This window comes from Xiphophorus maculatus, chromosome 18, assembly GCF_002775205.1.
Source record: "Xiphophorus maculatus strain JP 163 A chromosome 18, X_maculatus-5.0-male, whole genome shotgun sequence".
Lineage (NCBI taxonomy): Eukaryota > Metazoa > Chordata > Actinopteri > Cyprinodontiformes > Poeciliidae > Xiphophorus > Xiphophorus maculatus.
The window spans coordinates 26,268,374-26,289,352 of record NC_036460.1 but is presented as its reverse complement, the minus strand read 5'-3'; the positions used below and the strand labels follow the sequence as shown (position 1 = coordinate 26,289,352).

Sequence of the window (20,979 nt, the reverse complement as noted above, 5' to 3'; positions counted from 1 at the left end):
ATTTTTTTCCTAAAGTGACTATGCAAGCAGTCGACGCTTCTCTACACATTACTTTACACACCATGCCTTGTGATCCTTACTCAGATGTGACAAGGGGTAGGAAAAAAAAGAAAAAAAAACATGCAAGAAATCGTAGAGAATATGCATGAGTTTCACGCAGCTCTCGTTAAGTTCACAGACCAAAAATATACGTGATTAACAGCACCTTGCCCCCCCAAGTCACTCTGACGACGCAGAGGAGTGCAGCTTTCTGGAGTCTGTGAAGTTTCAGGAGAAATCAACACTTCGAGTCTTAACATTTCTCTGTTTTATCACTTGAATTCCCCAGGAACAAAAAGAAAACTGCTGCTATACAACAAAATTAGAGCAGGAGGTGATCTCATTTATGCTAACGTGCAGCAGCCTCACCTCATACTGTCCTGTAAAACTCTTTATACGCTTCGAACCTCAGGTTAGAAGTATTTGTTGCAGGAGAATTTTATGCAACATACCAACTCAAAGTACTCCAAGGTTGTCAAGGAAAATGACTTTAAATGTGTTTGTTGGGATTGGGGAGAAATTGTAGCCATATACCAATATCACAGGTTTGAAATATCACAGGATTGAAACATGGAAAATCCCACATGTGGAGGAAAAGCTGACTGTGTTCAAACCATATCCATGGTGACTCTTGGCGATGGCAGCATCATGCTGAGGTAATGCTTTTTCCAGACATGAAGCCATCCAAGAAGCTCAAAAACATGACTTGAAATTTGCCGCTCACAGACAAGGCCAACAACAACGAACTACTGTGAGTTATATTTTTGGCACAAAAAATACCTGGGATCAGATTAGGGAAAAGAACTTAACAGATTAAAACAAACTCCAGGCCATCCATCCATCCATTTTCTAACACCCTTACGGGGTCAGGAGGTGCTGGTGTCTATCTCCAGCTAACGTTCTGGGCGAGAGGCAGGGTACATCCTGGACAGGTTGCCAGTCTGTCGCAGGGCAACACAGAGACAAACAACCATACACACTTAGGGAGAATTTAGAGAGACCAATTAACCTGACAGTCATGTTTTTGGACTGTGGGAGGAAGCCGGAGAACCCGGAGAGAACTCACGCATGCACAGGGAGAACATGCAAACTCCGTGCAGAAAGACCCCGGGCCGGGAATCGAACCCAGGACCTTCTTGCTGCAAGGCAACAGTGTTACAAACTGCGCCACTGTGCAACCCACTAAGCTCCAGACCTGAATGAAACATTTTTAAAAATCTATTGGCGAAATTTTTAAATTTACGTTCATAACCATCTCCATCTGATCGGACTCAGCTAGCTGGAGTTATTTTGTACAGAATGCACAAAAAAAGTTCAGTCTAATTGTGCAAAGCGGGCAAAGATACAACTATAAGGCTAGGAGAGCTCACTGAAATGAGTGGAGTTTTCTGCAAAGTATTACCAAAGGGGGTTAGATCCAAATAAATGCACATTAAGATGTTGCTATTAAAGAAGTTACATTTTTGTGCCTCTGCTTCACAATTCTGCATCACTTTGGATCTGTGTATCTAGGATAGAGTAAAAATAACATTTATTGCCACTGTGGGAAATTTTCAGGTGTAGTAGCAGCAATGCATGAAGATTAACACAAAATTTCTTTTTATAAAAATATAAAAAGAGAACTATGACTAAAATGCTGTGCAGTAAGGTTAAATTTACCACATGAAATACCGTACACTTATTAAAATTATTAAAGATAGCATACTCCAATCTAAAAAAAAAGGAAAAAGAAAAATGTGCAATTGAGTCGGATATAAAACAAAATAAATCTACAGAATTTGCGTGCGTATTTTAAAAAAAGCATTTAGAGAAATAGTCTAAAACTGTATGTAGCAGACGGCTTTGCAGAGCGTAATAAGACACAAGCGCATCTCCGTCTGTGACGCTCCGCAACAACGTGAAGACGACACACTTCACGCTGGATCCTCGGAGCCACTGGGGCATTCCAGGGAAATGCAAAGGTGCAGATTTTTTTTCTCCTTTTTTCCCCCCCCACCTGCTCATCAGTTTGACGGCTCTCAGACCATCACGGACGAGCTTCGCTGGAACCGCCTGAAACTGGCCACAATCAATCCTTCCTCTGAGCAGCCTCTCGCTCCTTTATTACCTCTGCCTTCTTATTTTTGAAGGCAGAAAAGAGAGCTCTGTGAAGCTCTGTCAAGCATCATGAAAAAAATGCAAAATGATTAATATCTATATATTGGAGCAGGAACTCAGGTTTATGGAGAGGATGTGAGTGAAAGGCTCCAACCTGTAGGGCCCGCCACGTTAATTGGCTCCCCTGTAAAGATGAGTAGCAAGCACTAATGTTGATAAATATTTTATGGCAGTAAAATACTCACAGTGGATTTTATAGGGGGAAAAAATCAACCTTTCATTGGAGTTTATTCATTGAGTAGGGAAAAAAGGCATCTTTGAGTGTCCTAAAAACACCATATAAAGTTTGATATATTATCATCATCACCAGAGCCAGACTTATTGGTGCCACTGCTTCCTTTGCACAACCTCATTTTAGTCAATATCACTTAGTTTTCTTGTACATGATTTTTACGAGGTTGGAGAGAGATCTAAAAATCGGTCTCTTTAGATCAGTGTTTCTCAAACTTTTTCAGGCTGAGGACCACGTAACCCATTTCACACACTCACGGACCACCTCACTTGAAATTGCCCCACAATAACACAACATCTCAATATATACAATCAGAAATGAAAGTATAAGTCTCTTAACTCATTTATTGTCAGGAGCGATTCTAGTTGGGGCGTTTTTAGTTATTTCTAAGCTTTTCAATGATGTCAAACACATGAATAAGTTGCTCTTTACTATAAGTGTTGTTTGCATCAATAACATTTAGGGCTAACTGTAATTTAGAAGAACAATTAAAGAAAAAAAAAGACTTGAGTTGCTTTGGCAGAAACAAAAATCCTCTTCTGCACCATTAAATGTAAAAAATATGTACGCATTCATCTATCTATTGTATTTAATTTAATTTAAATAAAATAACAATAGCTGTTGATGTGTGAGCAGAGCATCATAAGCCAGAAAAGTCAAAAAACAAACAACAGTTCTCTCCTACCATTCACGGCACAGAGCCATTCAAGAGAACTGAATCGTGAACGACAATTCTCTCAGCTGGTATGACTTCTCTTCCTCCGATCATATAAGTAATCCTAGAGTTGTTTTCTTTCTGCCAGTATCTTCAGCCTTTCTTTTGATTGACAAGGTTTTAAGCCACTTATCCATTATCATTTTTAAAAACAAGCCTTTGGTAAGCGAGCTGTAGCGTTGCACTTTGAGCTCACGTCATGCCAAATAAACAGTCCTTTACACGCAGTACCTTGCGGACCACTAGGGGGTGTTTATGGCCCACCGGTGGACCGGAGGTCCACAGTTTGAGAAAGACTGCTCTAGGCTGTCCAGAGTCACAGGTCCTCTGTTATGCCCCTTTGTTTAAGAGTGAATTCCCACCAGCCCTGTTTAGTCTGCTTCAATCAAACTCTAGTTCGTTTGTCTAGAAAGTCCGGTTCGTTCATGAATCAACCCAACTCTGATACGAACCAAAAGAGCAAACTCTGGTCCTCTTAAAAACCTCGGTCTCGGTTCCGTTGAATTGAAGTCAGGTGTGGTTTGAATTATGTGAGACGGCTCCAAAAGCAGAAAGCGGGCTATAGTACAGGGCATTCTGGGTAAATACAACCAACACAGCAAGTCTAACGCTAGCGGGAGAAATGACTCACCAAGACATCCTGTAACCACTAAAATCTGATGCCACTCCACTTTTATTTACATTTTGTACAGGAGAAAGTTGTGCTCAGTGTCTTCTTCAGATTGTTTTTGTGTTATTTCCTTCAGTGTTTCTTGGTGCAGCGCCCCCCACAGGCGAGGAGGGGAACAGGTTTCTCAAAGGGTTTGGTTTGCTTGACAGTGCGGTGTGAAAGCGATCTGAGCCAGATGAAAATGGAACAAATGTTTTCAGTTGTTTGATTTATTACTGAGCTGGAAGAAACAAATTCACGCTAAAATTCATACTTTTTTAATCACAATAGTAACGTCCCTCAAGTACTTTCATCTTAGCAATTAAAGCCCGCAGTGCCAAAAGTCTGGACACCAGTGGAGTGTTATCTCATCTTAGGCTTTCCTGAACAATGAGTTCCAGTTTACTAAAGTCAACATGTTTACGTTTATGGTGGTAGAACAAAAAATAGATTTTTGGGGGGGGTTTCATGTAGACTTAGTGATCCCAAGGTGACACACTTTGCAGAGATTCTCCAACGGCGAGCTTTAAAAATGCTTCTTCTTTTTTTTACCTCTCTTACTATCACACAGGGTTTTCTAATTAAAAGTTTAACAAACTCTCAAATTTCGGTTAAACCAGATTAATTGAATAAATCTCTTAAATATTTGTATTCAATACACAAATGTTGTGTTTTTTTGTGTTTTTTTAACTAAAGTAAGTAGGTTCCTCGAGTGAATCGAGTACCTCGATTATTAAAATTCCTCGAGGAAAATTGACCTGCCTCGAAGCTTCGTTAAATTATGTTTTATTATTTAATGCACCGTGTTCCGGCCGGGATATTACTTGCGATGCGTGGAGCTCTCACTTTCGCCTGAGTTGTTGACGAAAGCTAAGTGTTAGCAGCATAACGTCCAGTTTTCAAGTTCGGCGTTGGGAGGATTTTATTGATTGATGATAATGTCTGGGTCTTTGTCGTTTTTCAGGGGACCAATAAGCATCCTTAAAATGACTGGCGCGATGCCTGGAGTACGGCAGCCTTTTCTCCTCCCGGAGCTGCTGCCTAGTGGCCGGTGTTCAGAGCGAACAGCGGGGAAGAGCACTACACAGGTATATTTATACAGGTGAGCGGATAGACTGAACACTGCGGGCGGCTGCGCATTAGATGATTAACACAAGTGTAGCTTTACGGACGAACCAGAAAATTTATTTCATATCATCAAGGTCTCAACAAATGGGTGGCGGAGCTCATCGTGATGGCACGTAGCTGGGAGATGTTTCTGTGTGTGACAAACAAAGGTGTCAAATCCGGTCGCTAACAAACACAAAAGCTATAAATGTCTGGGCAAGGTGAGAGTTCATCTATTAAACTGACTGAAGATGAATGCATGAACCATTCATCTTCTGAAGATGAATGGTTCATGCATATGTATAAACGTATTTGTGAGCCTGCCTCTTTATTATTACACTGAATATAATTTTGGATTTTTGTATAACGTTTCTTCAGCTTAACTTGGAAAGTGAGCTGTTATTGTTACGAGTTAATTTTCTAAACTACAGAAAAGTTATTGTTAGGGAAGCTCAACTGTGAAAAATTGGACTGATGTTGATATGGGATAGTAAGACTGCTGTTATGTTAGATTTACCAATGTTTTAATTCACAGGTGTCAAACTCCAGTCCTCAAGGGCCAGTGTCCTGCAACTTTTAGTTGTGCCTTTGCTGCACCACACCTGAATGGAATAATTAGGTCATTAGCAAGGCTCTGGAGAACTGATCTACACAAGGAGGAGGTAATTAAGCCAGTGTTTTGTACCTGTGGCACTTATAAAAACTGCAGGACACCGGCCCTTGAGGACTGGAGTTTGACACCCCTGTTTTAATTGATCTTTTTTTTAACCCATTTCTCAATTAATCGTAAGACTATCCGATAGATTACTCGATAACTAAAATATTTGCTTACAACAGCCCTAAAAGTAAGCATAGTTGTACCATCTCTTCAACTACAAATTGACTTACCAAAGGATGATGGAAGTTGTCATCCTCTGGTATGAAGATGTGATGTATAAGCAAAAAAAGAAAGCTCAATGCTGTGTCCTTGAAACAGTAGATTTATTTTTTTTCCCTCTGTGAAGCTCAATGGGCTTTTTCAACAACAACACATCCAAGTTTTCTCCCTTCTTCACACGAGCAAGGCCATTCACTCACCGTTGACCGTGAGGTGCACCCAGCTGCCGTTGTGGAAGGTGTCGTACTGTTGCTCCAGCATCAGGACCCTGCACTCATACCAGCCCTGGTCCTCGGAGCGCACCGGCTCGATCTGCAAGGAGGCCTTCCCATGCAGAGAAGCTCTGCCTGTTGACAGAGTTGGAAGAAAGAGGAAAAGAACGCTGAGTTAGCCTCGGCAACGCCACAAACATTTTTTTTTAAGGCATGTCGTTTTCCACAGCATATGCCGCCATGAGCTTTGCTGCGTGGCAAAAAGGAACATAATTATCTAAAAAGTGTCCACAATTGCTGAATGTTTTTTTCTCAGTGTGACTGTTTGGATGTAGTGGTTTTAGGCATGACGTAAATGTGGGACATTTCGTATCGTCCTCAGCCAGGGCGATGTTTAAGGGTTGCAAATATCAAACAATTTACTGTCATTTTTTTAGAATTGATTCATAGTCTGGTTTAAGGAAAGTTAGTTTTTCGAAACTTTTCTGCAAGAAGGAGTTTGCGCCGTTATTTTTGCTTTGATCTGGGGTCATAATTTGGGATGCCGCGATTCACTTTTGTCACTTCCGATACCGATACGATACAAAAGAACGGTTACTTAAAATGTTTGTTTTTTTAAACACAGACATAAATGTACAGAGTTATTTTGTACAGAGTTATACATCTATTTGATAACTGCAACAGTTCAGCATACTTAAATACACCAATAGCTTCACAAGCTTGGACAAACATGATAAAAACAACACAACTTTAATTTGTTCAGCAATTAGGAGTATAACAGCAGAAACAATAGATTGACTACCTTGGTCAAACATAAAAATTAAACTACAACAAACCTTTCAAATGGTTCTGAAAGTGCAATTAGGAATTCTGAAATCACAAGGGATGAGAGATTTAAAGGAATGCAGGCGCATAGCAGAAACCTTCAGCTGCCGAGCGAGCCGCCGGCACCTCCGGCGGCCTCTGACAGCCCGGCAGACTTCTGTTCCGCCTGACAAGTGTTCAGGAAAATGGGGGCGTTTTTTTCCCCAAAAAACTTTGATGTGTAGATGTACTGTAAGTACAGTTTCCTGTCACTTCAAAGCGAGTGTCAGGCAAACAGATCGACGTTGAGGGAGGGCTGAAATTGCTCTCGCGGCAATGAAGTGGCATTAGTCAGATACTAACGCCAAGCATGGCTTTCCTGCTCCAGGGGAAAAAAACAATTATATACATATATATATATATATATATATTTTAGCAGAAAATCAATTCAACAAACAGGAAGTGGGAAGAATATCTTTTTAAAAAATCAGGGGGGTTTTCTGTGCGTTTTATTTTAAAGCTGTGATGTGCTGAGTGCGTGAGGCGATGGGGTGAAGGATCACGGTCACCCTGACCTCCAATTTGTCGGAAAGTGAAATGGTGCTGCTGTGAACAGAGTTTAAAGGACTGTATCCGAGTCGGGACCGGCCTCATGGGTGCCGGTCGCCGCTAACGCCGTGCAAGGTTCTGTCTCCTGGGACATCAAAGCTCCTGGCTCAGATCACATGGCTGATTTGACCAAAACAGGAGAGGCCGTACAGCTACCAAATGTAGTGAGACACGACCAAGGCAGCGTTCCTTCAAATCTGCATGAAGTTTCGCTTTTGTTCTGCTTCGCATTTATCCTAAACAGTGGAGTTTGTGGTTGTCACATGGCAAAATGTGGAAAAAAGTTCAATTGGCATGAATACCTTTGGAGAAACTGTTCTGTGTATCATTTCTTTAGGGGCTTTTTTTTACTAAATGGCAAATGGTCTGAACTTATAGCGCTTTTCCAATCATTTTGACCACTCAAAAAAGTAGGTGACTACTGTGTGTCATACTTTATACACCAACACACAGATCAGTAAGCAACTTGGGGTTAAATGCCTTAAATCGACATGTGACAAAAGGAAGCTGAAGTCGGACATACAACCTTCCGGTCACAAGACAACAACTCGACCCACAGCGGCCTCTACTCTGCATATAGGACTCATAATTTAGTGTGTAATCACATCATACCACTATAGAGATGCAACTGAAAGTGACCTGGTAGCAAAAAAGAAAGAAAAAGGAAAAAAAAAAAACACATTTCACCAGACAGTGTGGGAACAGCAGGATCTGACGATACATTTTCACACGCACATCTGAATTATTGATTGCATCTTTGCTGGAGTGAGAAAACAAAAATAGATGTTTTTAAATGCAATTGTTCCCTTTTTAGCTGCAGGGCAAAGTGGGAAAATGATCTAGCTTAACAGCAAGATATAAATCCTACCCCCCCATTTGGCATAAATACCTGTTGCACCGAGAGAATTTCTTTCCAAATGAACTGTGAAAAAAAAAAAAATTGTAAGTACGGCATTTATAGAGATTTGTGTCTGGTTTGGGTAGCAGCTGGGTGATGGAATAATCACACATGTACTCTATTCATCAACTTTCCTCGCACCGAGCAAAAACAATTCATGGGAATAGCCCAAATGAGCTCGGAGACCACACCGAGCCATTAAGCGGCCCAAACGAGCGTCTCATAAAGCCGAGTCCGGAGTCGCCACAAACACGAAATCCCCAGAATGCACTTTAATCTACGTAATGAGACCGGCCATATTCAAGTTGCATCTGTTCGCCGATAATTCCTCGATGGTCGACTCCGAGCCACATGGCGGATGCCCACTAACGGCGTCCAAGCGAGCACGGTGAAGTGTCGGAGAGTGCTGCTTGTTCAAACACCCCGCCCCAACGCAAGGAGGTTAGAGCGAGCAACGTGAAACGCTCCGGCAGATTCCGTGCCTTTTGAGACCGACCCAAAATGGAGAAAGAAAAAAGAAAAAAGAGAGAGGGAGCGAGAGAGAGGGTTCCCGAGATGATGATGCGTGTTCGTTTCAGTGAAGACCTGCTTCAAAAACCATAATGAGTTTCAGTGAATTAATTACCAGTCACCTACTTTTCCCACCTTTCATATGAATAAAACACATAAAAACCTGACTAGTTTAGGGACACATGAGAAGTGAATCTCCAAGCTGGGTTTTTTTTTTTTTCTCTTTACATGTGTTTGCTCATTTATTCTTATTACGTGATCCAGGGAAGCTTTGTAATTGATAAAAAGTTGGTAAAAGGGACTCTTCTGATCTTCTTCACAAAAGCTTTCCTTTCAGAAATGCTAAAGAGGCGTGTGATGTTGGCTTAAATCCCAGTTATGTTAGCATTGCTGCTTTGATAGATATTTTAAGATTAAATGCAGGGTTCAGACTGTTCCGTTTTGGTATCTTGTTGACAGTACACCAGACCCCCGGCGCTTTACAGTTCAGTATGCACAGATTGCCTATCTGCATATTTCTTTTTGCCATGGAGCGCATCTAAAATATTTGAAACACAATTCAGCTCAGGAAGCTAAAAACACCTAGCTTAAACGACACTTTACTGGCTAGCATTTGTAACCAATCCAGGAATGCCTTTCATTCTCCTTGCCACTGATTGTCTTTATCCTCAAGCCCAATTATGTGAAAGATTGCAAAAGTTAGCTTATGTGAAAGTACTAAGATAGTTTTCGCTTGGGGTGCGCCAATCATTCGATCAGCCCAAATTTTCTGAACTTTGGGTGATCGGTAATCAGTAATTGGCCAATATTTGAGAAACCATGTCTTTGCAAAGATCAGAAAATCCACCTAAGTCTCTCTTTAGAAGCTTTTTTCCCGTAAACTGTAGTGGTTTATATTTTAGGTCGTTTTTAACTAGCCACAAAGCGGATGCATTTTCTTTTTGGACTACAAGGGAAACCTAAAACTCAGGGCACTTTATTGGTGGTTTAAGTTGTTAGTTTGTCCTCAACTGACGTCAAACCTTGTGATTTCACAGAAGCAAAGTACAGCTGTTCACTACCTCATGTTAAGTTTTAAAAAAAAAGTTTATATTGTTTCACAGGGATTGTTCAGTGTTTTTTTTTTTTTACTGACAGAGTCAATTATAACAGAAAATATAATTTAAAAAAATTGATATTAGCCAAAATTGGAATTGGCAGGTCAGGTTTTTTAAAGATTGCCATTCTCTGGTCAATCACCAATCTTTTAGGCAACAATGCTTAACTCTGCAAACATCAGGGTTCCACTGTACTTCCTGTCAGTCTGTATCCTATACAGACAACAACGAGAACGATTCTAGTTTGGGAAGACTGACACAGGGTTTTGGCATATTTTACATTTCCAAAATTCTCCAGAATCTAATTTCTAAATTCTTTTGGAGGTTTTATCAGATAAAACCTGCAAAAATAACAAAGCTCCATCTCAAAATTTATAACAGTCAAACAAACCATGAGGATTATCCTGAACTAAATGCAGATTCTTTTACAGCTTATGAACTTTGATACAGTATATTACCAAACGTATTGGATAACCCTTGTAAATTCAGGTTTCCCAGTTGCCTCCTTGGTCACAAGTTCAGCCATGAAATTTCCTCACTTCCTGATGTTTCACCGTCAACCGTTAGTGGCATTATGACAAAGTGACCGGGACTTGGAGCAACACCAACTGGACCGCAGTGTGGTAGCCTACGTAAAATCTCGGGGCGGGGTCAGCAGATGCTGAGGAACATGACGTCCAGAGGTCTCCTACTGTCTGCGGTCAACGGCTACATGACTTTCAAACCTCAGATTAGCTCAATGTCACAGAGAGGTCAAAAAAGGGATTTAAATGCCCAAAGTGTTACATCACCAAGTACAATTTTCTCCCTACCTAGAGATTTGAGCCAGACATTTGAGAACCAACCTGTTATTTGTAATGAACTCTTTAAGTAATACCATTTCATTTGATTGTTATAACCCCCTTTACTATTATTATTATTATTATTATTACTACTGCTATTATTATACATCACTCAGCAGTCTGGTCCAAACAGGCTGCGTTTTTCTTTTGACAGAAACCCAAATTTCCTAGTTTCCACCAAACAGCAGGCAAATAGTTTACATTTAATGTGCTCTTTTATTTAGCCAATAAACGACCTCATATTTTGTTTGTGGTCGTTTAAACGAAACGCAAAGTAAAACACTTTGCTTTACTTTTTTTTTTCGTAAAGCAAAGTGTTTGCTTTACTAAAACCAAAGCAAACACTGAATTAACATTTAAGGGTCATAGCAAAGCGACAACATTCGGAGGAGAGAAAAAAAAGACAAAAGCAAACGAAGCCAAAAGCTACAGTTTTAATGAGGCTAGCGGTGCTTCTTAAAGGTCTCAGAGTTTATTTATATTGAGCTTCTACACATATTCACAGTTTGACATTTGAGCTAATTGTGAATACTTATGAAGTCAACCAAAACTAAACAAAGGGAAGACCATGAACTTTCAAAGTTGGCAACTTAGAGTTTGAGAGCATTTGTATCGGGTTTTTTTTTTTTTACTTTATTTTATTTAATTATACATATGTATATATATATATATAACTCATCTTTTAAAACTCCAAAACACAACACCTTCTGTTTCTTTTCTTTGTTAGTTCCGTGATTTTATTCCCCTTCATTAATGTAGTGTATCACACCATGTATTTTCTACATTGATATTAAATTAAAAAAAGAGAAAGAACAATTTGTATCTGTTTTCAAACACTGTCAACACTCACCTGTTGTTTTATCCACCTTTTATTTATTTCTGCAATAAAATCTTGCTTATACCAGAAAGAAACAAGCTTAGGAAACATTCAAAAGTGAGACCTGCACCTACTACAGATGGATGAACCAATTTTTCAAACTACTAAACTTTTTTTTTCTTAATAGGTACACACCGATGTTTAGTCAATACAACTGCTCATCTTATATTACAATTAAACAACTCTTCATCAGATTTTTGTAACTGAACTCTGGTGATTTTTTCCCCTGCACGCTATAGGAAGTAAATTCTTCACATTTTCTACATCTCACATGGAGGTTTTCAGCCCACTGCGCTGACTGTATGCACTCTGTGTTGCATTGTCACTGGAGTGTGCGGGAACCATGTACATACCATGCAGCATTAAACTGCTGAGACTCTCTTATTTCCCCTCTGTTCACCCAGACGCAGCAGATGCCTCTCCCCAAGTCATGCTCAGGGAGCAAAATGCAGCTAAAAGCCCGGCAACGTTACTCTCTTTACGACATCAGAGCGTCATTTTTAACAATATACATAAACACCATTGAGCTTAAGTACTGCTCAGGGACAAAAAAACCTCATCTATATATGCAATCTGTGGATTATTAGTAGTCGGACATTGTTCTGTTCTCGCTTTATGAGGAGGGTTTGCAGCAGCAGCAGAAAAAAAATGGATTGCATAAACTCTGCACTGTCCCTGTAGAAATATTTAATTATATCAAGTCATGCTAAACAGAGATAAAAAAACACACACAAAAACAAGAGCAAAAAACTATTTGAAGAGGTCAGAGTTACAGGTTTAGATTTGCTTCCTGCTTTTAAAGACACAGCTGTCAGTTTTAGCCCAATTTATTTTTGTCCCAGTGAGCAAAAGACGTGATTTAAAACCCTGAAGTCTGTTTGCACGACTTGTTTAGCCCCGAATCCCTCTGACTAAATTTAGATCATATTTAGCCCAAGCTGCTTGGGTGCGTGGATCTTAATTTATATTCCACACAAACAACTGAAAGCATGGAAGATCCACAAGCTGATAGTGTAGATCATAGGAAAAAATGCCAGGGAGCAGCAGCGGACGAGGGTCTTTGTTTACATCGATTTAAGGGCTTGATTTATGGTCTGAAAGTCTTTTCCAGACAGTTTTCATAAGAAAATGTGACTTTATTATTTTCAAAAATTACAATCATGAGTCAGATCAGAGTAAAAAAAACCCAAAAAACCAACAACGTAAGGGACAAAAATAAATAAACAAGAGAAAACCCTAAATGTAATTCTATTTAACATATCACAGAAATACCAGATATAAAATACTGAGGCCTGGCAACAAAAGGTCAAAGTTGAATAGGTTTTCTTTTTCTTTTTTTTAGATAGATCAACTGATGAAACTCCACATTATTCAAATTACGTAATGCGACACAAACGTCAGTACCTATTATTCTCATAAAAATTGCCAGAAAAGACTTGTCAAACAAAGAAAGACAGTTTAGCGATAGAAAAAAAAAGACTGCCGTGACAGGAAGTGGGGATCTGATGCATGTCAAAGAGAAATGAGGGGCGGCTGCCGTCCGGGTTATCGACACGATGAAAAATGTGCGTCGAAACCTCAAATATTCATAATCAATGCGCATTGAAAAGGGTGAGGATTTCCTCAGCGCTAATTTCCATAAACGTGCGATGAAGACGCTCCATTTTATCGTGTGGCAGAACCAGAGCTGCGGTACGTTGGAGAAGTTTTTATGTTGGAACACAACAAACTTTAATGTTTTTTGTGTTTTTGTGTGAAAGAAAAAAACTCAAGGTGCCACATAATTGTAAATCTGAAGGAAAGAGAGACGAAGTTTTCAAAATTCTACAAATAGAAATATAAAAAGTGAGGTTTCTTCCCACATATAGGAAATACAAGTCAGGCTTGTAGAATGCTTGGCTTCTGATTGCAACTGGCTGTCCTTGAAACAAAAGGAAGCTATACAAATGCATGCCACACTTTTAGGATATTTGACAAGAAAATGATTTTTTTTTTTAACTATTCATCCTTTTCTTTTCACCTCACAACTACTCACTACTTTGTGCTGATTTGTCCCATAATTCTTAATCAAATACCTGGAGGTTTGGTATTTTATTGGGGCATAAAAACTTAAGGCATGCATACTCTTACAGGGCTCTCTCTGTATGATCAGATAAACTTTCCAAAAACAATTTCTAATTTCGTGGATATTTTTGGGCCCCTGTTTATTAAAATGCAGCGTGAAATTCTGTTGACAACTCTGCATCTGCTGCTGCATAAACAGTCGTTTGGCTTCCTCACAAAAAAAAAACAACTAAAAAAAAACAAACTTCATCCTTATTTATTCCAAGATAAATCATATCACCACAAATTCAAAACTTAGTGGACACGAAACCCTTGATGCGGTTCGTTTCTGCGTACTTTCAGAGGTGGATTATGTGGCTTTGGCCCCCGCCCCGTCTTACCAGTGTACTCTGGGTCCACATGAGGAGGGTAGAAGCGGAAGTTGATGAAGAAGGGGATAGGCACTCCGAACTTGAACCACTCCACCACATAGGGGGGCTGCTGGCCGTCCAGGGGAGGGGACACGTCACACCCCAGGATCACGCTCTCTCCAGCACGCGCCGTCACAAACCGGGGCTCCTCTCTCACTCCGTGGGCACCTGCATGGCAGCAGACAGAGGGCGGGCTTTGATTAGATCAGATTTTTTTTTAATATATATATTTGTTAATACTGTCACCATTTTGTGACAGAATGTTATGAGACAGCTAATCTGTGAAAAGATTGACTTCCTCCACCTCCTCCTTTAGCTACTGTTGCCATCTGAGAGAATGCACTGCTCCCAAGCAAAAACAACCAATCAGAGGCAGGAGGACGGTCTCAGCGCTGTCAATCATCCTCAACTTCATGTACGCACCACTAAATGTTCTAAAGGCAGAGAAACAACTTACCGTTACACGAAAACAGCTCATCTGCCGTCACCGGTGGCTATGCTAACTAGCCTGAGCATTCACGAACAAGCTATGCTAGCTGCCACAAGAGATTGTGATTGACAGCGCCAAGACCCGCCTCCTGGTTGCTTTGAGTTAGCTCTGGGAGAAGGCAGAGGTCTTTTTTTCTTCTTTCACAGATATTGTCAGACTATACTGTTACAACATAGTGACAGTTTCAACAAACAGAAGAAAAAAAAATCAGAAAAGTTATGTACTGCTTCTTTTAAGGTTTAGTATTTTTTACATTTTTAAAAACTAAACATTTCAGATCAGGATGGAATTTTATTTCAAAGGCAGTTCTAAAATAATTTTTAGTCATTAAGAAAAATTTCAAAATCAACCTGGCCCTGTGGAAAAACATAAGTGGGCCCTTGTTAAATCATGAATTTACTGTGATTAACAATTATTTTTGTTTCAGTTTCTCAGGCTGAACCCAGGGCATTTTCCTGCAACAAGAAATCCCTTAATTACAGCTCATCTGACAAAATGAAGTAGACCCCAAAAAAATAAATAATCAAAATACAAAAAATAAATCTAAAAAGAAATAATTCCAACAACAGATGAAAAAGTCACTGCCGTCTATCAGTCTGGTCCGAGTTACGAAAACCTAAGGCTTTGGGACTCCAGCGAAATTTCCACAAAGAGAAAATAGGGAACAGTGTTTGAACCTTTTTTGGTGTGGCTGCCTAAACTAAAATTACTTCAGTGGCAACAATGACTCATCCATTCGGTTACAAAATAACCCCGAGCAACAGGCTTCGATTACAATCAACGTTTCTGGTTGAACAGCAACAAAACCAGGTAGTAAAGAGTATCCATATCAATGACGCTGCTGACCAAAAACACCACAAAGGCCTGCCTCACATTCGCCCAAATCATCTTGATGATCACCAAGACTTATGGGAAAATATTGCGAGTACTGAAAAAAAAAAAAACTTTTTCGATGGATTGATGGTGTGTCCAGTTATTTTTGACAAGAGACTAACGGTGCGTTTTAGAAAAAGAATATTGTAGCTACAGTCAAACATGGCGGCGGTATTGTGATGGTTCGGAGGTGCTTGGCTGCTTCAGGACGTGGACAAGTTGCAATACTAGGATGGGACAATTCGTTCTACTTGGGTGCTGCAGCAAGAGAAAGACGTAGAACAGCGTGCTAACCTCTCAATAGCTTAAAATAAAGTGGCTTAGTCAAAGTCTGAATTGCAATCCAATTGAGATGCTGAACAGCTCTACTACGGTAGAAGAATTGTGCAAAAAACAGTCGGCCAAAATTCCTCCACAGCAATATCACAACAAGACAGTTGTTCGCAGTTATTAGATTTTGAGAGAAAACACTTTTTTAAACATGAATAATTTGATATATAATAGTGTTTTTCCTCCATGAAAGCTGAGGTATGTAACGTTTACAAAAATATGTTTTTTACATAACTGTTAAAATTGTTTCTATGTCACAATCTGTGAAAAGTTCCTCCACCTCCTCTGATTGCTCATATTAAAGTCTGCAGATCACTCCCAGTCAGAAACAAGCGGTCAGAGCCAGGAGGAGGGTCTTAGCGCTGTCAATCAAGCTCGTGCACGGGCTGCTCAGTGTGCTAGTGGTGGAGAAACAACTGAACTTTCCAGAAAAACCCGTTTATCCGCCGTCATTAACCATAATGCTAACTGGCCTTAGCATTCACAACAGGCTCTGTTGTGGAGAACCAGCTGTAGCGCAGCAGAGAGCAAGGTGGAGAATGTGAGAAGCACCGTATACACATATTATATATATACTCCCAGAGCTAACTCAAATATACTCTATTATACTGTTACAACATAATGACAGCTTTAACAAATATATATATATATATATATATATATATATATATATATATATATATATATATATATATATATATATATATATATACATATATATATATATAATGAAAAAATATAAATAATTGATGCGTGGGGTCAATGTTACTCTAGTGTAGCGTCTGAATATGTTCAGTGCACATGGGGAAACTCTCCACCCTGGCCTTCCCTCACCCATCGTCCCGTATCGTCATCTGTCACCTGCATCTGTTGGTGAATATTTCGCGGCCGTGCCATACAATAAACGAGCTGCCAAGAGGCTCCATTGATCCTAGCTGGCCGCTGCTCAGACGAGCTTTACTATTATCACCACCAAAGCCTGGCGCCTCGCCACCGATGTCCTGGCAGGCGCTGCAGAGCGTTGACCTATCAGATGACTCAAAGGTCGGCGTACCTGCCTCAGCAGAACGCTCACTCTGGGAATGGATTTTTCTCCAGCCACCGCCCCCTCATCGACCGGCCGGGGCCGGCTGCATCTCCGCCGTCAGAGCGAGCGCTGACTGCCGAGCCCTCCTCCTGTCTGGAGGGGGGACGATCGCTCCAGGGGAAATCAGGAGACATGCTGGCGTTCCCAGCTGAATAACTTAAACGCTTTCATTAGCAGGATCGTTTGCATGATCAGGGCAGATTTTTACCTTAAAAGGGGAAAAAAAAACAGCACTACAGGACATGGGCTGCTGTTACCGTCTGAAATGATGTTAAACAGCCTTTTCCTGCTGTGTTCAAACAGAAACCGTGGTGATCTGCAAGTATTGCCTTTCCGACTGAAATTAAAACCCAAATATTTTCCTCCGGTTGCCCCGTTTGAAAAAAAATTAATGCCTTAACTCCGCCCCTGCAGGCCATATGCACCACTTAGTGATTGTGTTTACCAGTTTAATCTGCATTATCCTGTGACAGAGTTAATCCACTTTATTCATTTCAGCCAGCACACATTCTGGACAGAAACAGAGGAGATTTAATCAAATTGCACATTTTAAAGCAAAGATGTGCTCTGCCCGTCAGAAGCCTCTGTGCTGGAATCTGCTTTGCTGTTTACCCCTCTTTGCTGACGATTTTTTTAAAAAGCTGTGCCATATTAGTCGAAGCTCTTAACATTAGCAACAAGAAACCCATAAAATGCCTTGGTATTATTTATTAAACTACAGATTACTCTTTAAGTAAGTAAGTTTGCTAGACATAGAAGTTGACATAGAAATTGCTCATTTCAATAGAGAGGCAAAGGTATACCAGCTATATTTTGTCAGAAACTTAAAAATAAGATACCAGCGTTTTCCAATAAGTGAACACATACTAACAGTTAGGAACTTGCCATAACAACACCCTTCAGTGTGGAAGTAGTTGCAGTAGGAACATGCCTCAAATGTACCCATATTCAGTTTCAGTACTGGTATAAAGTCAGATGAAGTACAAAAGCTGACTGAAGCATCTAAAGAAAACTGAAGCTGTTAATTATAATCATGGAGTAAAGCGTCAGCAAACAGGAAGTTAAACGCCAAAACAAGTGAATATTGGTTTAACAGTAAAGAAAGAAACTGTGAAAAATACTGTATGTAAGTAAGTCTGTTTATGGTTTATGTAATTTAGTAAAAGGTTGAAAAAACCATGATATTTATGGGTCAATTTTTATTGCTTTGTATGCTAATTGCTGATTGCTCACTCAATTTACAAACAATCTATTGTCATTTATTGTTTTTATTATTTATTCTCATTACTAGCACACTTATTTTAAGTTTCTCTAAAAAAAAGTTTTTTGATCTCTTATGTTTAGATTTCATAATTTTGTTTCCAATGGCAATTTGTTGCCCTTTTTATATTTAGGGCTATTAAAGGGGCCTGAACGTGCATAAGAATTTTTACATTTTTGTTTATTAAATAAATGTAAAAACATTTTTGATTTTCTTCATTTCACAATGTTGCACAGTTTATGTTGGCTTATTCAATAAAAAGGATGATAAGATGCACTAAAGTTTATGGTTGCAACTTCAGATTTGAGTACCTGCAGACCAAGACGCAACTGCAAGATGAACAAATTTTTCCTCTTTACTTCGGATTGTTACCTCTGGCCACCAACACACTGGACAGATTGGTTTGAGTAAGTTAAGTCACGTGAAATGCAAACTCAAGCCCTGAGAAACAAGAGCGCATGCTGCCGAAATCCATTGTTTTCTCTGCAGGCGGTTCAGGTCGCACTAGTTTAGCAGCTTGGGTTTCCAGTTGGCTCTGCGTCTGGGTCCTTGTGGCAAGGAAAGAGCACGTCTCACGTAAGCATGAAACATTCCCAGGCAAACTAATTCATCAACCCTTTACGAGATCCTCATAAGGCAACAATAAGCACCGGATTGGTCGCCGCTTTTCATTTCCCTAATGGAGAATGAAAAACCTTGGTGGAGTTTATTAGCTGAGATGTAAGAATTATGTTTGTGTTCAACAATGATCCATGACTAAGATTTTACAATTAAACGGCAGTAAAGATATAAAGGCATCAAGACACTTATGGAGATGGTTGCATCTTGATTTTCTTTTTATTTTTGGCACTGTCCCTAAGCTGACCTGACGTTGTTGCAGATGCTCTCCAAATACATGAAGGTAAGATTCTGTTGAGTAAGGCATGCATAAATCAAACACCTAATAAATCCTGCAGACCCCCCAAAAAATGTTCATGCATATATCTGCTGGCTTTACTGGATTTATAGCTTTGATCGTGAATTAGAGAAAGGTAACAATTCAGTCAGCCGGAGATAAATCTGTGGCAGCGCAAACGGCTCGGGTACAAAAGCAGAAAAAAAAAACATGGAGGGAGTCAGACCTCACTGTTTGGCAGCAGTTAAACAGTCAGTGCTGCAACGAGTCCATCGCAGTGACTGATTGGGCTTCAAGTATGGATTGTTTACTTTATCGAGCAATTGGCTAATTATTTCCTCAATTAATTGTTTCAGCTGTAAATTGTCTGAAACAGTAGCGAAGGCGTGTCGGACAGAACAACAAACCTGTCCAACAGCAGTTTGCCTTGTCCAGCAGAGATGGAAAAATTTCTGTTTATGTTACTGGTTTTGCCTTTCTTGTCTTTAGGAAAGCACTTTGGCTCAGCCTCAGACAAAAAGAAAAGCATGCATGTAAGGGGCTTAAAACAGCTTATTTTTTTTATAACATTAAGCATTTGGTTAGACCTTTGGCTTTAACTCATGAGGCTTTAAATATGTCTCAACCCTCTAGTAGGTAAAATGCTGACAAAGAGTTGTAAATACTTGCGGTGCTACTGCATTGGGCAATACACGATGTATTATAAAAGATTCACTCACCTGAACCTTCAGTTTTAGACTAACTGTGGAAAAGAAAACGCATACCCTATATGTGACATATTGTTTAACTATCATTGTCATTTTATCATCTACCTGTTGATTGAGAAAGAATGTGGTGACGGATAGCAGTCGTCAATCTTAAGAACTGGAAGTCGCACTGTAGTGAAGGATGTATGTGTCTAATCATTAGTAATCATGGAGAAAATCCCCATCATTATATAGCCTAGCATGTACGAAAAAACTGGCTGGCTTCTAGACTTTAGTACTCTTAAGTCTCCTCGAGTATAGCAAAAAATGCCGTTTATGACATGGTGGTAAATCGTGTGGCGTGAATTCAGGCAAAGTCGTCGACTGGATTATATCAACAAACACGTCATGAGGGAGAAGGTAGGGGTCAGTTTCTAAGCTAGTTATTTCAAACTTTTGTAAATGCCACTATGAGCCCCGACTAGCTGTATTGCTTTCACAGACAAATTAGTTCAACTTGAACAAATAGAAGCCAAGGTTATACTGGCAGAGGTGTGGGTCACGTTCTAAGCTAGCTATTTTCAACTTTTACAGATTGTGCTGTTTATAAACTCCAACTCGGTGTGCTACACAGACAAGTAGAAGCTATGGCTATACTAGCAAAAACAACTTGGGGAAAATAACTGCAATATTCCCGTCTCTTACTTCTGATATCCTTCTGACACCGAAAAGGCTAAAACTGGTCTTAAACATCTCTTTGCTTAAACAGCACACTTCACTGCACTTTGATTGCAGATTTTAAACTGAATACATTTACAAATACCTTCCATTGCAGTTTTAACATAGTAGCTAAGCCTAAGAGCTGAAACTAACCTAAAAACAAGCTCCAATACCAGAAAACATATGAAAGCCGAGGAAGCTCAGCGAGGCAATTACAGATGAGACCATGCTGGATTTTCCGATCCAAGCCCCCTAAACGTCTTTTTCTCCCATCCGAATGATATTTCACAGAGTGAAACTAAAATCTAATATTTAGCTCAAGCGTGGGCATAATTCGGGGCATGAACATGAATCTCCATTTTTTCCCCTGCAACCACAGACTTTATAGGGAATACATCAAAACCATGAATGCCGTCCGATTACGTGCAATTCCCCCTTTTTGTAGCGATGAGGGTTTGAGAGGAGCTCTGTGCCGGACAGAGCTCCTGATGTAGAGGATGTAATAGAATATAGACTGGACGGAGGCTGCAGAGAGAGT

General features: G+C 39.9%; 1 protein-coding gene across 6 annotated transcripts in view; it reads right to left on the bottom strand.

Annotated features, from left to right (window-relative positions):
- The window catches only part of igsf9b (immunoglobulin superfamily member 9B), an 81,380-nt gene that overhangs the window by 45,666 nt on the left and 14,735 nt on the right, over positions 1-20,979 (bottom strand). For all 6 annotated transcript variants that reach the window (XM_023351728.1, XM_023351730.1, XM_023351729.1 and 3 more), the window contains exons 2-3: positions 14,070-14,267; positions 5,977-6,123 (exon numbers count right to left, since the gene is read on the bottom strand). In XM_023351728.1, coding sequence (XP_023207496.1) covers positions 5,977-6,123; positions 14,070-14,267 — 345 coding nt within the window. The remainder of the gene's footprint in view (positions 1-5,976; positions 6,124-14,069; positions 14,268-20,979) is intronic.